Below are 25572 nucleotides of genomic sequence, written 5' to 3'. Positions count from 1 at the left end.
GGACTCACTGTGTTAGAGTTTTTTGGTCTCTCCTGAGCAGTTAAGAAACAAAGATTCAGGTGGCTATTAGTTGGTAACGCAATATATACCCTCCCGCCTGTTTTGTTTCTGTAGTTGTGACGGACAAGACTGTTTCATGTTGGGAAAGACCAGGAAAAAGCTGGATAACAGTTTGAGCTCGGCAGAGTATTATAATATTTTTTTAGGTTGGATGAAGTGATTACTTAAATATACATTGTCAGTATTTAGGTAGTTGAAATAATGCTATCTTTGAAAGGGCTCTTATTAGTGTAGGCTGAAGTAGCTTTATAATAAAACTCCAAAAATAATTCTCAATGATTTAGACCCATCATACACTGGTCACTGTTCACGGCCAACCAAGGCCCTTTGGTTGAGTTAGTTCTGCATCAGTCTTCTGACTTCAGACAATCAAAGGTGGGGAGCAGGCTTTAAAATTCCAGAATTGTTTTTGATCAATTTTATTATTGTCAATATATGTTTAAAAGGTTAGCTTAAGTAGTTTTAATATTGTTAGACCCAAATTTCATTCATTTCTGTTCTGCACAGACCCAGGGTAGTACAAATTATTAGTACCTAATAATTAACAAATGAATACAATAGTAATTATTACAAATTAGCACTTAGTTAATTATAAAATGCACATGTTAATTGAAGACATTTTGAAACACTCTTTTATTTTTAAACCATTAAAAACTGTAGCATATATTCATTGATAATTTTAGTTGTAATAACCTGGAATTATATAGAAGAGTACTTATTTAAAACTTACAGCTCAGCCTGAAAAATTGTGACTTCTGAGTAATTCTAAGCTTTTTTTTAGTGGGATCCAAGTTGTAGAACTTTTTCTATATAAACAAGTTTTGGTGATTTCTTGAGGGGGCTTTTCTGAAACTTTTCTGTCACAATTTCTTAAATATGTCTGTGTCACCTGCTAGCAGGCTTGCCATGTCATGGGTAGGAACTGTCGCCTGGGGTGGGCAGCCCAAGCCATGTCTGGGCCTGGACCAGTGTACCTGTTGATTTGAGTGGCCGTTCAGAGCAGTGAAGGAATGTGTAAAGGATTCTCTAGACTCAAGAATTCTATTCTGTAAGCCACCAGAGAAGTTGCTGTCTGTTGAAAGAAAGCCAAATTACCACTTTTGTACCAGAAACTTAATTTCTGAACTTTTTACTATGGAGAGCGAAGGTACGTGGGAAGTGAAATTTCAGAAGCAGGAATGCCCCTTGGAACATTACCATTAGCGCCAGATGTCTCACTTTTTTATAGATAAGAGAGATTGGGATGGGAGATACCCATTCGGATGTTTCATTCCCATCCTGACCAGGTCCTGGCTTTTGCCTTTTGCAAACTCTAGGAACTCTACCTGATCCATGTTTATAAGAGCGGCAGGTCGTTCTCCCTGTGCTTAACTGTGGCCATGTTTGGACTCTGATGGTTCCATTCCTAAAGGAAAAAGTGAGTGCAGATAGTGGAGTAAACTCCAGGGGAGTCAGGGCTGGGAGGGGCACTGTCATTTACACTGAGCATGTCCCGGGGCTGCTGGTCTCCAGGGTTGCAGCTTTCAGGAGCAGGTCATCTTCATCACAGGTTGCTGAGCTGGCAGGAAGTGGGGCCATCAAAGCAACCACCTGCTGGACAGTCCAGTGGTGAGAGGAGTAAACAATGGGGCCCATGGTAGCCTGGGTTCTGACAGATGAGACACCAATGAGCCTGACTAAAATCTCACTGAGTCCTAGAATCATTAAATGATGAAATTACTGCAGAAGGAAAAAAGATTCAAACACAAGGTAACTTTCCACTTTGAGAGTGAACTGCTGAGGAGACTGTTAAATTCACCTAAAAACCATGAACCCACTCTGATTTGGGTCCCTGCTTAAGTTGTTAGAGCTGCTAGTAGCGTGTTGAAATGACTAAAAGAGAATCATAGGTTATTGAACTTGCTAAACTGTGGAAACCCAAAATGCCTATCTTTCTCATCAGGGGCTTACAATCTGTAGGTGTTTTCACAGACAGGTTTATGGAGGACCATACAATGCTGTGTCTGTGTGAGGATTTATGTTCAGAAGTTTGGTACAATCCATCGCAGAACCAGTGCAAAAGCTGGTATTATGACTTTTTACGTAATTCCAGAGCAGAGGTCAATTTCTGATCAAGTAACATACCAAAGAGCCAGGATGATTCGTTCCCCTTATTGTGAGCAACTGAAAGGTTCATGTTTCCTCTCAAATGGGTAATGAATTTGTAAATATTTGATAAAATTCATTACCATCTTTCTTTACATTTTCTGTAAGGATTTTCAGTCCAAAAATGAAATGAAATGTGTGGGACATGCCACTGAATTTGTACAGAAGAGAAGATATACTATCAGATCATCAGGGGGGTGTGTGTGTGTGAGAGAGAGAGAAAGAGAGACAGGGAGTGGGGAGATTAAAAACATATTGAGCCCTGGCCAGGTAGCTCAGTTGGTTAGAGTGTCATCCCAGTACACCAAGGTTACCGGTTTGATCCCTGGTAAGGGCACATACAAGAATCAACCAATGAATGCATAGATAAGTGGAACAACAAATCAAAGTTTCTATCTCCCTTCTCCTTGCTCCCTTGCTCCCTCCTTTCCTCTCTCCTTCCCTTTCTCCCTCCCTTCCTCTCTCTCTAAAATCAATCAATAAATAAAATTTTAAAAATTAAAAAAAGAACCCATTGAACTGATAGCTGCTCTGTGCATAATATATATTCAGGGTAGGCAGATAATCTAGGAGTGATTTTCATGTGTAGACAAACACAGTCACTTCTTTTTAAAATTCAGGCTATTGTTTCATGTTGACTCTCAAAGTAAAACAAACAAAAAGCTTGTGAAGTGACTCAGACTATTTTTAATTTTGCCTCTTCCTCTGTGCTTTGAGCTATTGCTTGCTTTCAACAGCTGTTCTCCTTTAATGTTCCTTTGTCATTAGATGTATTCATGGTACCCAATACCACTTGGTATTAGGGACGATCCATAGAAATAAGCCCTGTGCGAGACATAAACCCTCCTAGGTCACATGCAGATTACAGGCCGCCAACCCCTGGCCACGGATGAGTCCATAGCATTCAGTTGAAAACAACAGGGTAAGCCGGGCCCAGTAATGGAAAGTTTGCTGCAATAGGACAGAAAAATGCAGCTTCTTAATGAAAAATAGGCCCTCATGGTATAAACAGTTGGCAAATCTTTTTGAGAATTATGTTCCATTTGGAATGATACTCCGTCGGCACCTGAGTTGAATTCCCAAAAGCCCCTCCAGAGTTGGAGAATACACCAAGGCCAAATTATTTGTGATTGGCAGGTGTTCAGCTAAGGGACAAGTCGGCCAAAAAGAAACTGAGTGAAGGCCTTGAGGCTGCTTTCTCTTCTTAACAAAGGCCAGAGCAGAAGGGATTTAGAGTCAATAATTTTCCTTGTTTTAAAGGGAAATTATTTTTAAAGTCAAATGAGGCTTTTGAGGTTTCTTAGTTGTATGATTTGCTGTGTAATCATTCTTTTCACTCTTTGCTAACGCTCCTTAGTCACACACAAGTGAGTGATTGGCTCCGGCCTTGTGGTGCGACGGCAGCAGCCTGGAGGGGTTGCCATAACTGCGTTCAAAGCCTCTTCTGTTTGGTTGTATTTTTACTGGCTTGTGATCCTGGGCACATGAGTTAGCCTCTAAGGCCCCACTTCCTCCTGGCAAAGTGGAGCTAATGATAATAAACAAGATGGCACATTTGCCAAATGCCCAGCATGCAGCTGAGGCCTCAGGACCCCCGCCAGACCTGCTGCTATCATGTAAGCTCACTGGCCCCACGGTCCTGCCCACCATCCAGGGCTTTGGGTCCTTGTCTGCTCATGTTCAGGTGAATGATGACCGACAGGGTCCCTTCTGATGGCTGATGGCTGAAATAGCATAAGTGTGATCCTGACATTGCCACCATCAGCAGTAGCCAGGACGTCCTCCAGAGAGGACACGCTGTGTGGTGGTACAAGATGTAGGGATATCCTAATTATTGGCCTCTCTTCTATGGACCCTTGCTCTCCTGGCTCGGTCTTCTCTAGGCTTCTCTCTTGAGTTTGGCCAACTTGGTCCACCGGAGGAGGTGCCCAGCCTGGCTGCACCCTCACCCCAGGACAGCATCAGCTTCAGCTTAAACTCCGTATCTGCAACATGGTGCTTTCTGAGATGGAACCAGTTAGGAGGAAGGTTCCCCTCCCTCCCTCCTTTCTTCTGTCTCACTGGGAGTTCCTGTGGTGGTTACATTCAGACCAGAATTTTCTATGTTGGCCAAATGTGTTTGTGAATAGCATGATGTGCTTTAACGGAGCAAACCGTTCCTGGTCCCACGTGAAGGACGCACAGCGGGAGAGGACAGCATGCTGGTCTGGTTCCTGCTAAGCTGTTCAAGTCTGGGAAGCCTTCAGGGACTCGGGCACACTAAAAAAAGCCATCATCCTTGCCTGTCTTACTTTTTCCTCTTTCTGAACCCTAGAGGTTAGAAATATAGTCTCTCAGTGTCAAGGGGCTGAGGTGAATGTGCTATGAAGTGCCAAAATTCAAAATGATCCCAGAGAAGTGCTCCATGACTTCAGGGTTCCAGGGACTTGCTAAAGAGATTCTTTCTAAGTTAAACTTGAAATATATATAAAGTAGGTCTTTGTGAGCCATTGAGATAACATAGTGTGTGTGTAAGACTGTCTCTTCATTTAAAAGTTCTAAAAAAAATGAACAACAATGGAGTTTGAACCCAAGGCTGATCTATCAGAGATGCCTGTGGTTTCATTAGTGGGTTGTTTTTTTTTTTTTCAGAATGATCTGTCTTTCGAGCCATCTCCAAACTGGTCCAGAATGCCTGGACTGGTCTCTCACCAAGCTGAGCCCTTTGGGGGATTAAATAGTTCTTTAAACTTCCTTTCCTAAGGATGTCTGTTCCACCTCATGAGAAGGAAGATGATGACATTTATCTACTGTCAGTCACCCTCTGAGTCACCCAGCTTAGACTGGGTGCTTAAACAATAGATGTCTCTCCCTCCTAGTTCTGGGGCTGGAAGTCAGAGATGAGGTGCCAACACAGTCAGGCTCTTGTGAGGAGCCTCTCTCACTGGTTCTGTCCTCCCATAGCTTTCCTTGGTGCATGCATGGGGAGAGCACCTGTGTTCTCTTTCTCTCAGAAGGGCACTGATCCCATCACAGGGGCCCCAACCTCAGGGCCTCATCTAATCTTAATTGCCTCCAAACATCAACACATTGGAGGATTAGGGCCTCAGCATATGAATTTGGTAAGGTGGGAGGTCACAAACGTTTAGCCCAAAGCACCCTGTATTACTAGAAAGGATATGGGATGTTGTGACTGAGCTCTGCTATGGATGTGGAAAGGGATTTGGCGGCTACTTGGTCCTAAATATCTTGACCAGATAGTAATCTCACTGTGTCTTACCTCAACATGGAATCCTCTGAGACACTGTCCCTGATGGGCAAGCACCTGGAGAGTTCTTGGCCCCAGGTGGAGTCAGATCCTAGTGGCCATCTGCATGGTGGGTCTTTTTTTACAGAGACAGAGAGTCAGAGAGAGGGAGATATAGGGATAGACAGGAACGGAGAGAGATGAGAAGCATCAATCATTACTTTTCATTGTGACACCTTAGTTTATTAATTGCTTTCTCATATGTGCCTTGACCATGGGGCTACAGCAGACTGAGTAACCCCTTGCTCGAGCCAGCGACCTTGGGTCCAAGCTGGTGAGTTTTGCTCAAACCAGACTTCCACACACCGGGCCAACGCTCTACCAGTGTGCCAACCAGCCAGGGCTGGAACCTGGTTTTCTAAGAGACCATCGGCTTGTGTCTTCTGAATTTTGGCATCTTACTTATGATGATCTTTAAGCAACAGGAGCAGTTTAAGATTGCTACTGATGTCTGCCTGCTCTTGTCTGCAGCCCCGCCCTACTGTGTTCGTATCTGTGTGCTTGATGGGTGGCATCACTCTTGTCTGGCTGTGCTTGGTCCAGGACCTGCCTGCACTGACCTAACACAGCCCTGCTCCCACACCTGTTAAAATATCCAGGAAACATAAGGCCCTGCAATTTAGGAGAAGACTGTTGATTGCTCCTTTGAAAGGGCTGAGGGGCAAGCTACCTTTTGAGTTCACCTGGAGAGGCCTACTTATGAGGAGTTGACAAATATTAGGGAAAAGGAAAGAGATATCAGGATTATCTCAAGAAGCAAAGGGCATGACCTTTGTTAACTAAAAACAGTTGACCATTTGGCCCTGGGTATGGGGTTACTGCATTCTAGCTGAGGGTCTGAAAGTGTGAAAATGGTCCCTGGGCCATGATTTCCAAACCAGTGACCCTCACTGGTGGCTTAAAACAGCCAGAAATGTATCCTATCCTAGCTCTGGAGGCCAGAAGTCCAAAATCGTGGTCAGCAGGGCAGCATTCCCTCCAGAGGCTCTCGGGTGGATACTTCCATGTCTCTTTCACCTCCTGGGGGTTCCTGACTGTCCTTGGCTTGTGGATGTGTTACTTCAACTCCTGCCCCTGTGTTCCTATGGGGTTTTTTTTTCTGTGTCCAGATTCCCCTCTTCTTTTTTCCCCCCTTTAGCATGCAAGAGAGAGAGAAGAGAGAGAGAGAGAGAGAGAGAGACAGGAAGGGAGAGAGATGAGAAGCACCACCTTGTAGTTGCGTCACTTTTGTTGTTCATTGATGGCTTCTCATATATGCCTTGATGGGGAGGCGGGGCCCCAGCTGAGCCAGCGACATTGGGTTTCAAGCCAGCAGCTTTTGGTCTCAAGCTGGTGACCCTGTGCTCAAGCTGGTGAGCCTGTGCTCAAGTTTGATGAGCCTACGCCTAAGCTGGTGACCTCAGGGTTTCAAACCTGGTTCCTCAACTTTCCAGGTCGACACTATCCACTGCTCCGCCACTAGTCAGGCCAGATTTCCCTCTTATAAAGATAATTTTCATTTGATTAGGGTCTATCCTGCTCTGATGTGACTTCGTCTTTTGTATCCTTTAACACCCTAGTTCAAATAAGTTTCATTATATGTTCTAGAGGTTAGAATGTGGAGATATTTTAGAAGACACAATTGATTCCACTATACCCCTAACCATATCATTGGCAAATGTTGGCTGGCCACCTTACCTTGGACCCACATCCCACAGAGATGTGTGATAAACCCAAGCTCTGTAAAATGAAATAGGTTGTTTGTAGAGCAATGTCAGTTTGGCGATGTTCTGAGTGTGTGGAGCGTCCTGTGGGAGACACCTGTGTGCTCTGTGTCTTCACGTCCTTCCTGGGCCCTCTTGATCACTGTCACATGTGCACACCGGCACAGCCCTTTTTCTGCCTATATGAAAGGATGCTCAGTAATGGGCAGATATTTCTGCACCTCCTTGATGCACGGAAGTGGTGATGCACATTGAAGTTAGGTGTGGTCTAGAAGTTAGGTCTAGAACTGTTGCTTTGAAAGGGGAGAAGTGCTGTCCTCACCAAAGAAGGCCTCTGTGGAAAACAGCAATAACTTGACACCTAATGAAACTGTGTCTACTTTAACAGGCGGGTCCTGGACCAACTGTTAATCATTGGTGTAGAAATCAGTTTCTGAACTTTTCTTTTAAGAGATGGCAGTCGTGGTTGGATGGCCAGTTGTTTGGAGCATTGTCCCGTTACACAAAGGTTGCCGGTTGATCCCGTCAGAGCACATACAGGAACAGATCGATGTTCTTCCTCTCTCTCTCTCTCTCTCTCTCTCTCTCCCCCCTCCTTCCTCTTTCTCTAAAATAAATCAATAAATTAAAAAAAAAGGTATTGCCAGCACTGTGGTGGTTTATCAGAATAGAGTAACAACACTGGGCGCAAAGAGTGTGCCACCAGTATGAAGACTGTGTAGATGTCCCATTAGTTAGCAGTTCACAGTAAATCATCTATCAGCATGAATAACGAGGCCATGTTTCTACAACGTGATGAACTTCTAAGGACTCTTAAGGTGTTTCATCTGTGGGTGTACCCTTCCATAGGACATGCCTGTCTTGGTCTTTCCCAGGGAGGCCTGTGGTCTGCTAATTGCTTTTCTGATCACTCATTCAATCTGGGTTGTAGGTGTGAATTTGAAGGCTAGTATATTCCCTTTTTAAAAATCACTTTTTTCATTCCAATTAGGAGAGAACATTACTCACCCAGTAAAGCACAGACATTTATAAAGTGGTACTTTATTAATGCTTCCTACTGAATTGAATTCAAAAGGAAAGTTGCATCACTTCTTTATAGTTTCTCTTTTGCTCCATCACAGTGAACACAACAATAATTTTTGCTGTTCTGTGCAGTGAGTTTTCCAAATTAAACAAAAGTGAAATGGCCAAAGCTCTGAGAACACTGTCATAAGACAGTGAGAGGCAGCAGCCCTGAGCACAGTGCTTGCCCAGTCTCTGTCCTGTGAGGTGGTGGGACAATAGCTGGCAGCATTCCCCTCCGCGGCTGGGCCCCGGCTCATTGCAGTCATGAAGAGTGATGGCTGGCAGGCTGCTGCACCCTCTCCTTCCTGGTGTCTGAATGGCAGGCACTACAGTGGTATGATGCATTGCTTACATGCATAATTAAAATAAACCTTTTATTTTGTTCTGGCTCTGTCTCATCCACTCCCTGCCCCCCCCCCCCCCACCTCCCTTCTAAGAAGCCAGAGGCCTGGACTCCTGGCAAAAAGTAGAGGGCTCTGGATTAAATTCTGGATGGGTTATTAAATTTACCCCTACCCCCAGCCCTAATCAACTGGAAGGTTTTAAGACACATGGTTAAGATTTATTCCCAGGAAGGCTAGCCTATCTGGAATGATGGGGGATGAATACCAAGTATCTCCAGACTTCCGTTTCTGTTTTATTCTATTTTTTAGGTTTTGTTTTTGTTTTCTCCTAGATTGTATTTGAGAGTCATGCTCCAATGCTGGAACAAGCCACAGAGCATACAGCAGAATGTGCTTTTTATTACTGCTTGCCACACGGCATCTTTGTGTGCACAGAATCTGGCCCTTGGTTCCCTGGGGCTCCGGGCTGTAAATCTGGCTTATGGCTGTTAGCCTGTTAAATTTTGCAAGTGTAGCCTTGCTGGCTGTAGGAGGCTTTTCTGAAGTGTTGCAGCAGTTGGCTTGACCCCCAAGGGCTGTGAGAAGCCTCTGTGCTAGGTCTTGCTGAGGAACGATCCCAGAGGTGCCTTGCCGTTTGAGCTCCTTCCTGACTGTCTACTAATGACGATGTGGTTTATGAAAGCACTCGAAGTGTAATCCAGAGCCACAGCCTAGTGGTCCATCAGAGGGTTTAAAGGCTTAAGAATGATTTTTTTTTTTTTTGTATTTTCTGTACAAAGGCATGAAAAAGATTTAGGGCTGTCAGATCTCCTGGCCGGCTGGTGGTTTGGGGGTGTCCCTGGGGCAGGCGTCTGTCTCTCAGCTCCTCACTGTTATGGCACAAGGAAGCTGCCCTTGAATTAGTGTTCAGTTTTGAGAAAGTCTGCTCGATTGGTTGATCGTGATACTTTAACAAGTTTGATTTAAACATAAACACAAAACAAGTAAGTGACTTTCTAGGAGGCCTTGGGATTAGTGGTCTCTTCCTGGCCACATGCTTAGTAAAACTGTTACAAGCAAATCTTGTGAGTGCATTGAGGGGTTCCTTTGGCTTGTTTTGGGGTGGAGAGGGGAGTTGGGTTTTTCCCCCTTTCTTTCTTTTCTTTTTTTTTTTTTTTTTTGCGTTTGGGTGTATTCTTGATTGGATCCTGAATTTTGTATCTGAATGTTACTGAAAAGTCCTTGGGCTCCTTGCATTTGTTTTAGGTTTTGTACCAGTTTTACGTGCGCACAGCTGGGTGTTAAACCATTTCAGGGTTGGCAGTGTAGCAAGGAATACCAGATGTGTGTGCCCCAAGAAACAGTGTCCTTAGACCAAGATCTCCTCAGTAGGCTGCTTTATATTTGTGCCCGGGGCCATTTTTCTTTTGTCTGAAAATAATTGGCTGTGCTTTAGAAATGTGCAGAGGAATCCTCTAAATAAAGCTGGGAAAGCGGTCCGCACCTGCACTGTGAACCTGAGTGCCTCCCTGACCGCTCGCTGCCCTGGGGAGCCCCACTGTTAGCGGCTGCAGGCGGCCTGAGGGCGCTGCCGCTGGCTGCTGGCCTGGGATCTCCCTGCCTTCCGGTTAGATCTTGCTACACTGCAGGACCTGATTGGAAAAGTAACCAAACAGAAAGTGAGTGGGAAGAAGGAAGAAGGAGGTGAATGCTCATTTTGGGGAGAAGAGTGGGAATTCATCCAGACGAGCTTCGTCCCACAGGAGATAGGGCTGTGGTCAGGTGAGCAGGAGGCAGGCGCAGGTGCTGGGCCGCCCCTCCTCACCCAGAGCTGGAGTCAGGGGCTGGGAGCCCGGGCAGCATAGGCCTCCTGCTGAGGCCTCATCTCGGGGGACCCAGGTCCCCGGGCAAGTTTTCTCTGTGGGGCCTGGAGTACGAGGAAGGGGAGGAGTGAGAACTAAGTGGCCTGTCGGTCTTTTCCTCCAGTAGTGTGCACATTAAATTTCCGAACCGCTTAGCAAAGTCAGACCAACGTGCAAAGGGTTAAAGGGCAGAGCATTTTGAATGAATTCCCAGTAGAGAACGGTCTCCTATTTTTATTTTCATTTACCAGCCAGGCTGGAAAATGTGCCTACCTTCACTATTATAATTTGCACATTTAGATTCTGAGGTTTCTGATATTATAATTCTTAGGATTTAATCAGCTGTGTAGGTCATTTGAAAAGTTGCATTATTGACAATGCTGACAGCGAAAAACATTTTTCTTAGGATATTATAAAATACCTCCCATTTGTAGGGGTTAGTGGCTTATCACCAAAACCAGAGTATAGGCAGAACCTTCTCAGAAATAAGTTTCATGATTTCATATGTTTCCTTTAAAAATGGTTATGTAATTTGACCTTAAATTCACTTATTAAGGGATGTTTTAAAACGTACGTCAACTACAAAATTGTGACTCCATTAAAATACCTAACATTTTAGTTTAGTATTTTAAACATCGCCTTGGTTTTTGAAAGTTCAGTCCAGGATCTAGGACACCAGTGCTGGCTCGTGCCGCCACAGAGCACCACAGCCCACTCCCGGCTCCTCCTCTTCCGCCCACCACAAGGGCAGATGGCGGTGGGGTTTTGAGATTTCTTACCATGCCTGTTACCTTTTGTCTTTTCTTCGTGTTGTCTTGTGCTGTTGTGGGGCAGCACTGTTGCCCAGCACAGTCTCTAGCCTGGACACACACCTCCACTGAGTGGGACTTTGTGGCCCACATTACTTTTTGCCACTAGGAATAAACCATGTTTGATGACGCCAATTAGATGTGAGGTTACCCACTCAGGGAAAGCGGGTACTAGCAGCAAGGACATCACATTCACATGGACATTCCTACATGGGACTACTTCATAACAAGTGTGCAGATGCCGGTGCGTCAGGGATAAGTCTGCTAACTGAGAAATACAGGTGCGAATGCCATGTGCGCTGAGCCAGGCTCCGAATCACCTTGTCACCTACTTGTGGCTATGTTGGTCTCAGTCTTAGACTTGAAACAGGGTCTTGTGGGACACAGAGGTAGCTAATGACACATTGCCCGGTCAGTGTTTCTGTAGCGGCTCCTACGCTGTGCTGGGATTCCCAAGAACGTAGCTATACATTCAGTAGCACAAAGAATTGACAATTTGAGAAATGCTGTGAAGATCAGGGACAAAGACAAATGGTACAGAATCCTTGAACCCAAGTGGTTCAGTCACTAACTTCAGACTTACAGACCAGGTGAAGCAAAGCAACCTGTGCAGAGGCGATAAGGAGCTGGCGGCCCCACCCGTCCTAAAGAAGCTGCACAGTCCTGCAGAGACCCTGCCAGCTCACAGCACCATGTTTTCACCAGTGTTGAGAATTGATAAGAACAGTAGAATCCTTGTGTCCATTCCCAGGTCAGCAAAGTGAGCTCACACATTGGATTTTATTTGCCAGGTCAGGAAGCTGTGTATACAGCTACTCCAAAAGGAGGCAAAGGGATGACCATTGCTGGACAACAGTGTCCCAACATGGGCCTACAAAAGGCCAGGGTCTCCTCTACCTTGCCCCGGCTTCTCTAGGCCTCCCAGCCAATCTGAAAGGACTGTGTTGCCTTTTTTTTTTTTTGTATTTTTTTCTGAAGCTGGAAACGGGGAGAGACAGTCAGACAGACTCCCGCATGCGCCCGACCGGGATCCACCCGGCACGCCCGCCAGGGGCGACACTCTGCCCACCAGGGGGCGATGCTCTGCCCCTCAAGGGCGTTGCTCTGCGCGACCAGAGCCACTCGAGCGCCTGGGGCAGAGGCCAAGGAGCCATCCCCAGCGCCCGGGCCATCTTTGCTCCAATGGAGCCTTGGCTGCGGGAGGGGAAGAGAGAGACAGAGAGGAAGGAGGGGGAGGTGGTGGAGAAGCAAATGGGCGCTTCTCCTATGTGCCCTGGCTGGGAATCAAGCCCGGGTCCCCTGCACGCCAGGCTGACGCTCTACTGCTGAGCCAACCGGCCAGGGCCAGGACTGTGTTCCTTTTAACTAGTTAAGTATCCTGGTCATGGGATGCCAGACAGAATTTACTTGAGCCATCAGCCATCTTGCTGTCCTCACAGAGTCTTAGAAGCTCTGCTAGCACTGAGCCCTGCTCTCCTCTCTATAACCCACCCCACCGCCACCCTACATTGGTCTTCTCTCTTGCTGTCTCTGGGCCTTCTTGTTCTCTTGGCCTGTGACACTCCTTCTCGTCCCTCTCTTTCCAGCCAGGCCACGCCCACCTGTCCACAGACCTTACCTGAGTCTTTGCAGGTGAGAGAATGGGACATTTTTTCACTCTGAGAACACAGTTCACTTTGCTTTATAGTCTGTCTTCTAGAATGTAGGCTCTTGAGGTCCTTTGTCTACCTCTGCACATAGTAGGTCCCAAATAAATATCTGAGTTTGGTTTTCTGGAGAGAAGGAGTTCATGTGGAGGGGAGGACAGTACCGGGAGCAGTGGGCTATAGGCTGGGGCCGGGCCAGGAGGCCTGAGTCTGACACCTGGTCGGAGCTGCCAAGTGGCCTCCAGAGCATGCAGATCAGTAGATACTAGAGAACATTAGGTGCAGGGCAGTTGCTTGCTGGCATTTGATCTTAGGAGAGTGTTGAGCTAATTTAAGATGACTTAGATGCTAAATTAAAATTCAGAGAAAAAGCAAATGTCTATATCATTAGTTTAGACTCCATATGAGGTACCCTTTACTTGCATTAGATACTCAGTATAATCTTGTAATTTAATGTGTCTGCAGTTGGCTCATCATGACCAAATCACTGTATTTCTAATATATTTATACTTGTAATCTCTATTTGCTGGAGTTTTCAGTGATGTTTTAGGGGAGGGGTCCCCAAACTTTTTACACAGGGGGCCAGTTCACTGTCCCTCAGACCGTTGGAGGGCCGGACTATAAAAAGAACTATGAACAAATTCTTATGCACACTGCACATACCTTATTTTAAAGTAAAAAAACAAAACGGGAACAAATACAATATTTAAAATAAAGAACAAGTAAATTTAAATCAACAAACTGACCAATATTTCAATGGAAACTATGGGCCTGCTTTTGGCTAATGAGATGGTCAATGTCCAGTTCCATATTTGTCACTGCTAGCCGTAATAAGTGATATGCACTTCTGGAGCTGTGATGCCTGCGTCCCATGTCACTGGAAGTAGTACTGTACATGAGCAATGCCGCGCTTTGCGGTGCTGCCACATACAGTGCTCCTCTCACTGACCACCAATGAAAGAGGTGCCCCTTCCGGAAGTGCAGTGGGGGCCGGATAAATGGCCTCGGGGGGCCACATGCGGCCCGCGGGCCGTAGTTTGGGGACCCCTGTTTTAGGTTGTGCGAAGCGCATGAGTGAATGTTCTTGTTTGGCTACTGAGGTCTGGCTCTGATGTAAGGGTGGTGGTCAGGTGCAGAGACCCTTCGGCTGCTGTGGCTTGTCCGTGGTCCCTTTTGGCAATCTGGATTTCTCTCATCACAGAATCCAGGAATGCAAAGGTCCTTTTACAGTTGGCTCAGCCTTGTCAAGAGTGCCAAGGAAGGAGCGTGTCTTTGGGGTCATGAAGAAGCCCACAGCCCATCAGGAATGAGTTGCAGTGACGTCTGGTCTGGAGGCCTGGTGTGGGATGGAGCAGGCTAGCCGCACAGACCTGGCTTGTGCAGCTCCCCTCCTTCCCACCTGGTCTGTGCCCCCTATGTGTTTCTCCACTCACACCTCAGGTGATGTTGTGTTTCAAGAAAGTCTTTCCTCACATGCCCTTTTATCTTCTAGTTTATCAAGGTATCTTTTTAACCCTTAACATATTCTTCTGAAAACGTACCCTTTGAGTCTCCTAAGCTTTCCTCTGGACTTCCTGGCTGAGAAAGAGCCACAGCAACCCCTGTTAGACGCCAGGAGAGCCTGTGTGAAATACACACGGCACAGTTTCCATGTTCCTTTGTCCTTCAAGAACAAGTTCCTGTCTGACAGACCTGTGGAGGTGCTGGCCTGTTTTCTCAATTATTTCTCATTCTTAGTCTTTCTTATCAACATCAACTTCATTTTTTTTCCTTTTCTCTCTTCCCCTTCCCCTTCCCCTTCCCCTTCTCCTTCCCCTTTCCTTTCCTTCTGAGAGAGGCAGGGAGTCAAAGTCAGACCCCCACATGTAGGAAAGCTCCCAACCGGGCAATGCTCTGCCTGTCTGGGTTGCTGCTCTGTTGCTTGGCAACTGAGCTATTTTAGCACCTGAAGTGAGGCCATGGAGCCATCCAGGGCTAATTTGTTTGAACCATTTGAGCTATGGCTGTGGGAGGGGAAGAGAGAGAAAGATGGAGAAGAGGGGGAAAGAAGCAGATGGTTGCTTCTCCTGTGTCTCTTGACCAGGAATCAAACCTGACTCTTCCACACACCAGGCTGACACTTTATTTCTGAGCCAACTGGCCAGGGTGCCGATTTTGATTTATTTAACAAATATTTATTGAGTGTCAGGTATGGTGCTAGACGCTGGGATTTTGGTGGTGAATAAAACAGGCTCTAACAGGCACCCCTCCCACCACCACCGTCTGCCATCCTGGAGTTCCTATTTCAGAATGGGAGTGGGGGGCGACTGAGCAAATACTGGAGCAGGGTGCACCGTGCCCCAGGGGTGGCCAGGGCTCCAGAGAGCCACAGTAGGCTGGTGGGAATCATGAGGTCCACTCTGCTGGCTTCCTTTTCTTGGAGGAAGAGGAAGGTGAGGGCGGAGAAGGAGGCCGCGGGAGGAAGAGCAGGGGGGGATATGAGGGGAAAAGGAAGAACAGAAGAGAGGGAAGCAGTGGGAAGAAGAGCAGAGGAGAGGGAGACAGGGATCTTCCAGGCTGGGTACAAGGGCTGGCCACGGGCACAGGGCAGCAGAGAGTGGGTGAGTCTGCAGTGGGGTCTGTGGGCTCAGCTTAGGGTGTGCGTAGGTGCGTCACCCGCTTCTGCCTGCCCTGTGAGTCTCTCCCAGCCTTGCCCTGACTTGGAGCTCAACCTCACCTGAAGTCACCTACGTGACTGATCCTGGGGCGTCCTCTTTCTGGTATGTGGCAAAGCCTTGAGGCCACAGTGTGCATTGTGACAGTTGGAGCAGATCCATCAGTTCAGTTTGCTTAGGTTAAAGAAATATGACATTTTACATGTGATTTTTGAATGGGCTTTGACAGTTTGGCCCTTCATGCCAAAACAAACAAACAAAACCACTTCCCCTGTCCTCTGATGGGCAGAGGCTCCTAAAACACATCCACGACTAAATACAGCTTTGTGTCTCCCTTTTTTCAGGTCCCAGCTGGTTTTTTTGGATTAGAGTCCTTGACCTTCTGTTTGTACTGGGAGTTTGTGGAATCGAGAGCATGTCGGGATGCTTGCTGGAGGGACCTAGGGAGCCCTCCTGGGTCTTGCTTTCCTTTCTTAAGAATCACTGATGCTTTCCCAAGCCATGAGGAGACTGATGCCCAGCGGAGGCCCTCCTGGCCACGCAGAGGGGATGCAGGGGTCCTCAGCTGTGAGCACTGGGGGCCGTGAGAGTGCTGTGGGGAAAACCCCAAGCTCTGCTGTCGCCTAGCTGCTCCCAGCGGAGCTGGCCTCTCAGCTGGCTGCGGCCACGCCAGCCGCTGCCTGAGGCTGCTCAGCCTCACAGGCCACATGGGGGGTGGCTGCACCCCTGCTGATGGGTAGCAAAGCTAAACTGGACAGGACCATGTTGTATTCTCTGATCATGAAAGATCTGGAGAAGAGTAGGTGCTAGGGAGAAGAAAATGCGAATAAATTTAATTTAAAAAGTAAAATACCCCCTCCCCCCAAAAGTATCAAGCAAAAATAAAAAAAATGTGAATAATAGAAGAGACTTCAGTTTTCTCTAGTTTTTTTTTTTAACCTTTCAGGAACTCAGTGCAAATGGTTTATTTTAATAAAGAGCCATTGTTTTCAGCTCAGCCCTTTGGGACTCAGAACCCAGTCCTTGTGCTCAAAGAAGGCAGTTGAGGAAATGGTGAGCATAGTTGTGTGCATATCCTGTGGCTACCGTGACATGGCCACACACATTATTCTTTCATAGTCTGGAGGTCAGAGGCCAGCATGTGTCTCCCTGGGCCAATTCAAGGTGTTTCAGGGCTGGTTCCCTCTGGAGGCCCAGGAGCGAATTTATTTCCTGCCTTTTCCAGCTTCTAGAGGCCTCACAGTCCTTGGTTCATGACCCCTTCCCCTGTCTTCCAAGCCACCATGGCCAGTTTACTTTCTCATGTTGCATCCCTTTGTCCCTCTGCATCTGAGAAAGATTCTCTGCTTTTCAAGATTCCTGTGTGACTTTGTGCCTACCTGACGCTCCGGGACACTCTCCTCATCTTGAGATGATCAACTTAACCCCCTCTGCGAAGTGCCTCTGCCCGCACCGCAGCACGGGCCGCGGCAGTGTGAGCCTGTGTTCCCCACTGCTTTCTAAAGAAACGAAAGGAAATGTAGTTAAGAACTTTCTGCCATCTTTTATTGTAAAAATTGAATTTACCTGTTTTTCCACTGATGCTTTTTATGTTAAAGAAATAGAACTCTTGATACTCTTTTAAAATCACAGCTGCATTTTCACAAGGACCCCGTGCTTGTCTTTCCCAGAGGGGGCGGTCCCCATCTCGCTGCAGAGCTGCTTCTTCCTCAGCCCTGACGCTGTCGCAGGAGGCAGTGGCTGAGGAGTGTGGTCGTTGTCCCACTGTGGACGGCCCGCAGCGACCCTGGAAGGTGGTGCTATGGGCATATGATTTGAAGAAGGGGTGGGATACAACCCCCAAGTAAAACCTCTCACAGTTGATGGCAGTTCACTGTCATGGACACAGAGCCTCAGAGACCCGCACCCCCACCTCCCCATCCTGGCCTTTAGGATGGCAAGGCACCAGCTTACTTCGGCCGCTAGAGCACTAGGTGGGCTGGGCAGGAAGTGAGCCTGGATGTGGGGGTGCTCATGAGTGGTGAGGCCACCCAGAGCCTGGCCCCCTTCTCCAGGCACAGTCCAGGGCACTGACCCTCGTCATAGGGGTTCGTTCACACATTGGTGATTTGTCTCTGGAAGCTGGTCTCGTTCTAGCATTCTCCTTCGTCAGTGTCCTCTCTCCTGACCACCGCTCCTTACCCAGAGGTCTTCTTGACTCCATCTCGTGTTGGGTTTTGTAACTCACACATGTTTTTGCTATTTTTAAAACTTGATGGTCAACTCTTGAGGGGCTTCTTCATCACCCCTGACTTGCATATGCTTCAGGGGCTCTCGGAAGGCCAGTGAATGTGTCGAGCCTGCAGGTCGAGGACAGGCTGCCATCTCCTGTCCCCCTGCTGCCCTCTGTGTCTCCCCTTCCCGTACACCTGGACAGTCATAATTTCCAGGAGGTCTTCAGTGCTTTCCCTCCTGCTCCGTACCCGCCGTCTCTCCATCCCAGTGTTGTCAGGCATGCCTTGGCCACGTCCCCAACTCACTCTTCAGAAATTTAAGCTGGTTGGTTTTTCTATAAGGCTTAAAAAGCCATCTCTCTGTCCAATATGTGGATGTTTGAGGGAGATCCCTTGCAGACATAGTGGCACAACCTGATCACACACATATATATTCATACATGCTCACATCACACACATGCAGTTGCCACTCAGACATTACTCCAGGGTGATTCACAAGACAGACAGTCCCCACAGTCTGGGGAGCAGTTCTGGGTCGTCCTCCTTGGTTCATGCCCTCGTGGGGGAGCCCGAGTGCGTGGCGCCCATGGTGGTGCTGACGGAGTCCGCTTTGTCTCTCCAGGTGCTGCAGGGGGCCCAGCTGATCGCTGTGGCCTCTTCGGACCCTACTGCTGCAGGAGTGGATGGGTCGCCTCTCCAGGGCAGCGACATCCAGGTCCAGTATGTCCAGCTGGCACCAGTGACTGACCACACCACGGCAGCTCAGGTGGGTCCTGCCTCTGTCAGTGGACAGGTCCTGGGTCTTCTGCAGGTGTGAACGCAGCTTGGGAGGAAGGTAATTACCATTGAAAGATGCATTATTTAGACATAGGTATTGATTTGGAATTAATACTTTTTTTAAGTGCTTAAAAATGTGTAGGTGAGAGGCTAGATCCTGGCTTAGGTGCCAGTCTCAAACTGATTCTTAAGCTATTCTATCTTGTGCAAATGTTTGTCTATCAATTTGGAGGCAAAAAATTAAGCTCTGCTCAATTTTCCTTTTCAAGTGAGGGGTCTCTGTTGACCTGAGACCATGCTGCCCTTCTGTGTGGGGAGCACCCAGCCCAAGGGTCGGCACTCCTGCAGGCCCGGTCCTCGGCCTCCACCCTTTCCCCAGGCTGGTTTACGGGGCACTTGCCTCTGAGCAGCCCTCTGCTTCGGGGTAGAAGTGCAGGATGGCCTGGGGCTTGTACTTGGTCCTGGGCACAGTTTGGCTAGGTTTCCAGCTTCCCACCCCACACTTGGGGCGGGCAGCCTAACAGCCTTGTCGGGAGCTTTACATGTGTAAAGCCCACCTGTATTTGTTATGTGCTTATTCAGAGTGTGACAGAGTGCAGTGAGCTCCCCACAGAAACCTCTCGTCATCCGGCTTCGCTGCATCTCCTCCTAAGCTGCCCCTTACGTGTTCTTTCCTGGGAGCACTGGAAACCAGCCTTCACACTCCGTTTGGACACTTCCTGAAATGCCACACGAGAGGGTCGCTTCGTTAGATATTTGAAGTGTACATGGAGCTGCTCCACGGTGAATGTGCTTGGTGGAGTGAGCGGTGTGGGGGACACAGGCCTGCTCCTTCACTCTGTGATACTAGCAGAGAGAGCTGCCAGAAGCCTAACAGCCTGAGCCCCTCGGGGGATAGTGTGAGTGGGTTCTGTCTGGTTGGCTGTGTTTAGAAAAACCAGTTCTATAGTGTGTATTTTTGTCCCACGAGAGTAACCTAGGGTCGGTCCTGAGAGGGCAGCCTGTCGGAACAGAGCAAAGGCTGCTGGCGACAGGAATGACACAGATGTGCTGGTTGCCTGCATTCTCAACCCCACAGGCTGTAGTTTGAATTACTAACTTTACTGCTGAGATCAAGATGACTGCCATTGTGAGGTGGGGCTCCCATGCGACCCCAGGAAGGCAGGGAAGGCCATGTGTCCAGGGAGCTTTGGCCTGCACACAGCCTCGGAGCTGTTGCCCGCAGCACCCTGCTGGTGCTCTGTCCCAGCCTGCTGGGTAAGGGCTCCTGCCCACCCCCTGGCCTGTCCCGCTGCCCTCTGGGTCTGCTCCTGTCCTTTTTATAGCCCAGCACTCGGAGCCTCATGTGGTCTCAACGCCATTAGCCTTTGGCATTTAGAATTAAAGCCCCAATTTGTGTGTGTGTGTGTGTGTGTGTGTGTGTGTGTGTGTGTGTGTGTGACAGAGCAAGCAACAGAGAGAGGGACAGATAGGGACAGACAGGGAGAGAGATGAGAAGCATCAATTTCTTATTGTGGCACTTTAGTTGTTCATTGATTGCTTTCTCATATGTGTCTTGACTGGGGGGCTACAGTAGAGTGAGTGACCCCTTGCTCAAGCCAGAGACCTTGGGCTTCAAGCCAGCAACCTTTGGGCTCAAGCCAGCGACTATGGGGTCATCATGTCTATGATCTCACGCTCAAGCCAGCGACCCTGTGCTCAAGCTGGATGAGCCCACAGTCAAGCCAGCAACCTCAGGGTTTCAAACCTGGGTCCTCCAAGTCCCAATCTGATGCTCTATTCACTGCGCCACTGCCTGGTCAGGCTAAAGCCCCAACTTTCTAGGTGGTCCCTCTGCTTTCAAATTTTCTGGGTGTCATTCACATTTGTTTTGCTTGCAACCTCATGAGATGGTTGCTGGGGAATGGGGCTGAGTGGGACTAAGTAGGTTGCCTGAGGTGGCCCCAGTGGCCTGGTGGCCAGCTGGGTGAACTCAGCAGTCCTGTGAGAACTTAAATTCTTACTCTCCTGACTCATAAAGAGGCTCCAGTTGGCCCAGAGTTTGGGAAGGTGTGTCCTGGAGAAGGGGTACCCCATACGCCCACACCAGACCCGTCCAGTGGCTCCCACAGCCCAGGCACTGCCCATTCCGAGTGGTGGTGTTCTTCCACACAACGGTGACCACAGAGGCCCCTCTACTCTGGAGGCCGGCTGAGAGCCCCGGAGCCGGGGAGCGGTTTGTGTGTGTGGGAAGGTGGATTCTTCCCAAGGCTTTCTGTTTGTTGTAGGCTGAGAGTGAGCATATCCTGGGAAAAAGCGCCTGTGCAGGCCCGCCTCGTCCTGCGCAGGTGACCACATTGTGTGAAAAGGTCGTGGAGTAAGGGCTGCCCAGTCTCCACCTGCTGTGCAGACACAGCCCATCACACGGTGTGTCCCTCAGGTCTGGGGGGCCGTGTGGTGGTCATCTTACTGGATTATAGGTTTGTGGTCATTCTGTGAACAGATTTCAGAGTTGAGGAAAGCTTGTGCCCATTTTAGCTCCTGGCCACCTTGGCTTCCTGTCAGTGTTTTTTGTCTTGATTCATCCTGGCACGTCTTGAGAGCTGTTTAATTAGGACAGACAGCAACAGAGCAGTGAATGAGGTGCATGCTTACTGTCCCAGCCTGGAGCCTCTCTCCTCCCTCCCTCCGACTACAGCCACCAACACTCCAATCCACTTGCCCTCATCCAGACACATGTAGGGAAGCCCCACCCGGCCGTGTCCCATGCTTATCCCTCGGCCACTGCTCTTGCCCAGCCACTCTGTGGGCTCTCTAGAAAGTGTGGATGATGCCTGTGTTGAGTCCTTCCTCTGAAACTGGAAGGCCTCTGCTTTAGGGAAACGCTGTGTTGAATGTCATGTGATGTCTGTGTAGCATTTCAAAAGTGCAGTCTTGAACTGCAGTAGAGGTTGTAGCGCCAGCCCCATGCCCAGGGACTTCTGCCTTCCGGTCTCTGTGGCTTTCTTTGTATTTCTTTTTGGTCGCCATGCCAGGTCTCTCCAGCTAAATTTCCTGCCAGGAAGCCCCCCTCTGAGGGTCTGATCTTTGAGATATCGTCTTTGACAAATGGCTTAGGGGATTCTAAAACCCCCGAATCTCCGTTTGGGGGCCAGTTCTGCGTGGCTGAGATGGATGACTGGTGACTTACTCCATGATTGTATTTCTCTCTTCAATGTCTCTTAGAACTGTGAATATGCATTTAAACTCTTCTTAACATCTGTAATTTATTGTTTAGAATAATAAGTCTTTAAGGGGAAAAAGGTAGCTGTCCCTCAAATGCTTTTCTGGAGCATTGGAACAGTTTTTATAAGAAAAGGCAAAATGGTAACTGAAATTCTAGGCAAATATATATATTAGGTTAAGGGTATATTAAGTACATCAAGAGTATTCCCCAGTGATAAGCAGGGGTGGGAATGGAAGTCAGCACACAGGCTTTAGGGAGCCCTGCAGCTTGTGTGGGAGGCTCGGTTGGGAACTGGGTGAGCAGAAGGCCCATAAGGAGGGACCACAGCCTGGATCCGACAGAGCTGCTGCAGAGAGGCTCAGGTTCTCGGAGAGTCATCGCTTGAGGCAGGGGAGAACTTAGGGCCCAGCCCCTCCGGCTCTGCTGTGTGTGTTCGCTCTGTGCATAGAAACCACTGGTGTTTTGTGACTAGTGAGTGTCCTGGACTCAAGTTGGTGGGTACTTTTATAGAAAAGGCCTCCTCTCTCCCCTCTTGCAGACGGCTGAGACCCTGCAGCCCACTCTGCAGCCCGAAATGCAGCTTGAACATGGAGCCATCCAGATCCAGTGAGGCAGCACAGGCCATCTGACACTACAGGATCCAAGCGGGAGCTGTCGCCGCTCTCAGCACCGGCTCCAGTCAGCTGCCCAGTTCTCCTTGCGCCCTGACCCCACGGCTTTGCACGGAGGAGACTGCACACATTCTGTTCGAGTGCGTCCGAAGCCTCGTCCAGGGGAACGTGTCCCAGTAACTAAGCAGATGACGACAACCACCGCCTCTGCCAGAAGACCCCTTTCGTTTGAGTCACACTGTTGGTCTCTAAAGAAAGAGTGGGAAGCACAGTGTGGATTGCATTCAGTACACGCAGAAAATCAAGAACTACAATATTTTTCTCTGTTTAAACAGCTTTTTTTTTTTTTAATTTGCTATGGTGTTTATAACAAAAAAGAAAATTGAAAAAAAAAGGAGTAGCAGAAGCCTTTGCTGTGTGCTCTGTTCAGTGTAATGAAGATAGGTATTTGCAAAGACAGCTAACAATTTTGATGGAAATATTGCTTACCTACTTTTCTAGGGGGAAATGCTCTCAACAGTGTAATTAAGCATTTCTAATAAAATAAAATGTATTTATGACCACAGCAGCTTTAATATTATTTCCTTTTAAGAGAATGTTTACCAAGGTTGGCCTCACTCCTGGTGAGTGCTCAGGGGTCACCCAGTAAGCCCTTTCAGCTGTGCTGACGGGACTGAGGGGATCTGGCGAAGCAGCGTTGTGGTGTTCCTGTCAGTTCCATGTAACCCTATGAGCCTGCTCGGGATTGCAGGTGCTCCCACCAGGAACCCACACTGTCGAATGACACAGACCTTTCCCAGCTCCAGAAAGGTACAGCTCCTGGGCTTCATAGAGAAAGGCACGCCCAGAGGTACCTGCCTCATCATCTAAAGTTAAAAAACGAAGGTGTAGAAAACAGTTCCAAGCACAAAGCATTAAACATACCCAGTGTGTGGGGCCTGCTCCTGTCACACCATTTTGGCAGTTACATTAGTGGCGTTTGTGAAATTCCCACAACAAAATAGTATCCACTGACTTAGACTATGACTACTCACTCAGTGCTTTCTCTGGGAAACATTCAAAGTTGTCATTGTAGTCACTCCTCTTCCCATTCCACCCCACAGGGGTTACTAGGCTGGGTAGATCTGAGGGGGAAGGTGGGGTTGGGAGCAGGTCCCTCTGGTGGGACAGCATGTCTCCATTCCCTGCCTCCACCCATCTTGTAAGCATGGGCAGCGTGAGGTGAGGGCTCAGGCCCTCCCTGGAGACAGTCACCTGAGAGAGGTCGTTCTCCAGGAGAGGGACTTGGGGAACAAGACCAGGCAGAATGCTGGAAGGAGAGGGTCTAATTAACACCTGTCTGGAATTCCAGATGGAGGGAGTAGAGAGAACCAGGAGAAAGATAACATTTAAAGGATTTGGGCAGCAGAACAGATCCCAAGTAGAAATAAAAATAAATCCATGCATGGACACACACAGAACATTAAGACAAAAATAATTCTGAAAGCAGCCAGAGAGAAAGGCCAGGCTACCTACAGTGGAATGAAGGAGTGAGCAGACCTCTGAGCAACTACTGGACATCAGATGCGGAGAGTAGGACCAATGAAGCATTGAGGGCAAGGAATTCTCTACACAGACTTGGATCTGTAGCAAAACTGTTGTTGAGGAATGACAATGACGATCTTCATTTGACCCAACAGTTCCATTCTTAGGTGTTCACTCAACAGAATTGAAACCCTATGTCCACATGTAAACTTACTTGTACATGAATATTCTTAGCAGCAGTATTCACAATGACCAACCAATGGCAAGAAGCAGGTGTCCATCAAAGGATGAATGGATGAACCAGATGTGGTCCATCCATACCATGGAATATTACTGAGCCATGAAAGGAAGTAAAGCTCTGACACACAACATGGATGAACCTTAAAAACATCATCTGAGTGGAAGAAGCCAGATATAATAGGCCATCTATTATATGATTCTATTCATATGAAATATTCAGAATAGGCAAACCCACAGAGACAGAAAGCAGATTAGTGGTTGCCAGGGAGTGGGGGGAGGGAGAATTGGGGATATGGGGGATGAAAATGTTTTGGGATTAATGGTGATGTTGGCACCACTCTAAATTCACTATGAAAGTCATTGAATTGCACACTTCAAAGAAATTGAATTTTAGAATGTATTATATCTCAAAGTTACTAATAATTGGACATTCAAAAAACCACTAATACACAAAAATGAAGTGTTAACCTGCAGGTGATTCTTAAAAAAAGGAGTTGTGAGGAATTTTCTCCAAGAGGCGGCATATGGATTCTAGGAGGAGATTCTAAGAGCAAGGAGTGGTGAACCAATAGAACAACAGCCAGTGCTCTGTATAGAACTTCCTCACAGTGAAGTTGTCAAAAACAGTAAAATATTGGAAAACATTACTGTGTTGCTTGGGATGGCCTGGAAAGTTAAAATTGTTTTAAAGCTCTCAGTACTGGACAACTTAAAGACGTGACATTTAATACCTATGACAAATACTGTATTTAAGAAACAGTATATAAAAAGTCAGTAAAGAGTGGCGTATTTCAACTATGTGATTAAGGAACCCGACCTGACTGACATGTAGAACACAGCATCCAGCAGGCACAGGGCACGCATTCTTCCCGGGTGCTCCTTGGAACTTTATCGAAGTTGGCCACAGGCCAGCCATAAAGGTCAAATAAAAAAATCAAATGGGAAGTATTTTTAATTGACAATTAAATATGACAAGTTGACATACCAAAACTTGAGGAATCCTTCAATTATACTCCCAGATTGGGACTAATGGATCATATGGTAGCTCTATTTTAAATATCCAGACTGTTTTCCATGTGACTGGACCAATTTATAGTCCCACCAACAGGGCACAAGGGTTTCCTTAAGTCCACATCCCTGCCAGCTCTTATTATCTCTAGTCTTTTTGATAATAGCCATTCTAACAGGTGTAAGGTGCTAGCTCATTGTGCTTTTGATCTGTATTATCCCTGGTGAACAGTGATGTCAAGCCTTTTTTCAGGTACCTGTTGGCCATGTTTGCCTTCCTTGGAAGACTGTTTATTCAGTTCTGCTCACTTTTTTTTTCTTTGTATTTTTCCGAAGTTAGAAGCGGGGAGGCAGTCAGACAGACTCCTGCCTGCACCCAACCGGGATCCACTCGGCATGCCCACCAGGGGGTGATGCTCTGCCCATCTGGGGCATAGCTCT

The 25572-nt window shown here is 47.7% G+C and overlaps 1 protein-coding gene across 7 annotated transcripts in view; it reads left to right on the top strand.

The window, feature by feature from the left end:
* Positions 1–25572, top strand: part of BANP (BTG3 associated nuclear protein) — a 162906-nt gene that overhangs the window by 120544 nt on the left and 16790 nt on the right. For 5 of the 7 annotated variants that reach the window (XM_066243327.1, XM_066243325.1, XM_066243326.1 and 2 more), the window contains 2 exons: positions 18389–18532; positions 22287–22915. In XM_066243327.1, the coding sequence (XP_066099424.1) occupies positions 18389–18532; positions 22287–22358 (216 nt within the window). In that variant the 3' untranslated portion in view covers positions 22359–22915. Of the gene's footprint in view, positions 1–18388; positions 18602–22286; positions 22916–25572 lie in introns of those variants that run through there. The other 2 variants (XM_066243329.1, XM_066243328.1) reach the window with 2 other exon arrangements.

Source organism: Saccopteryx bilineata, chromosome 9 (assembly GCF_036850765.1).
Source record: "Saccopteryx bilineata isolate mSacBil1 chromosome 9, mSacBil1_pri_phased_curated, whole genome shotgun sequence".
NCBI classification, from domain to species: domain Eukaryota; kingdom Metazoa; phylum Chordata; class Mammalia; order Chiroptera; family Emballonuridae; genus Saccopteryx; species Saccopteryx bilineata.
Note: the sequence above shows the minus strand (reverse complement) of the source record. Positions and strands in the feature narration are given on the sequence as shown.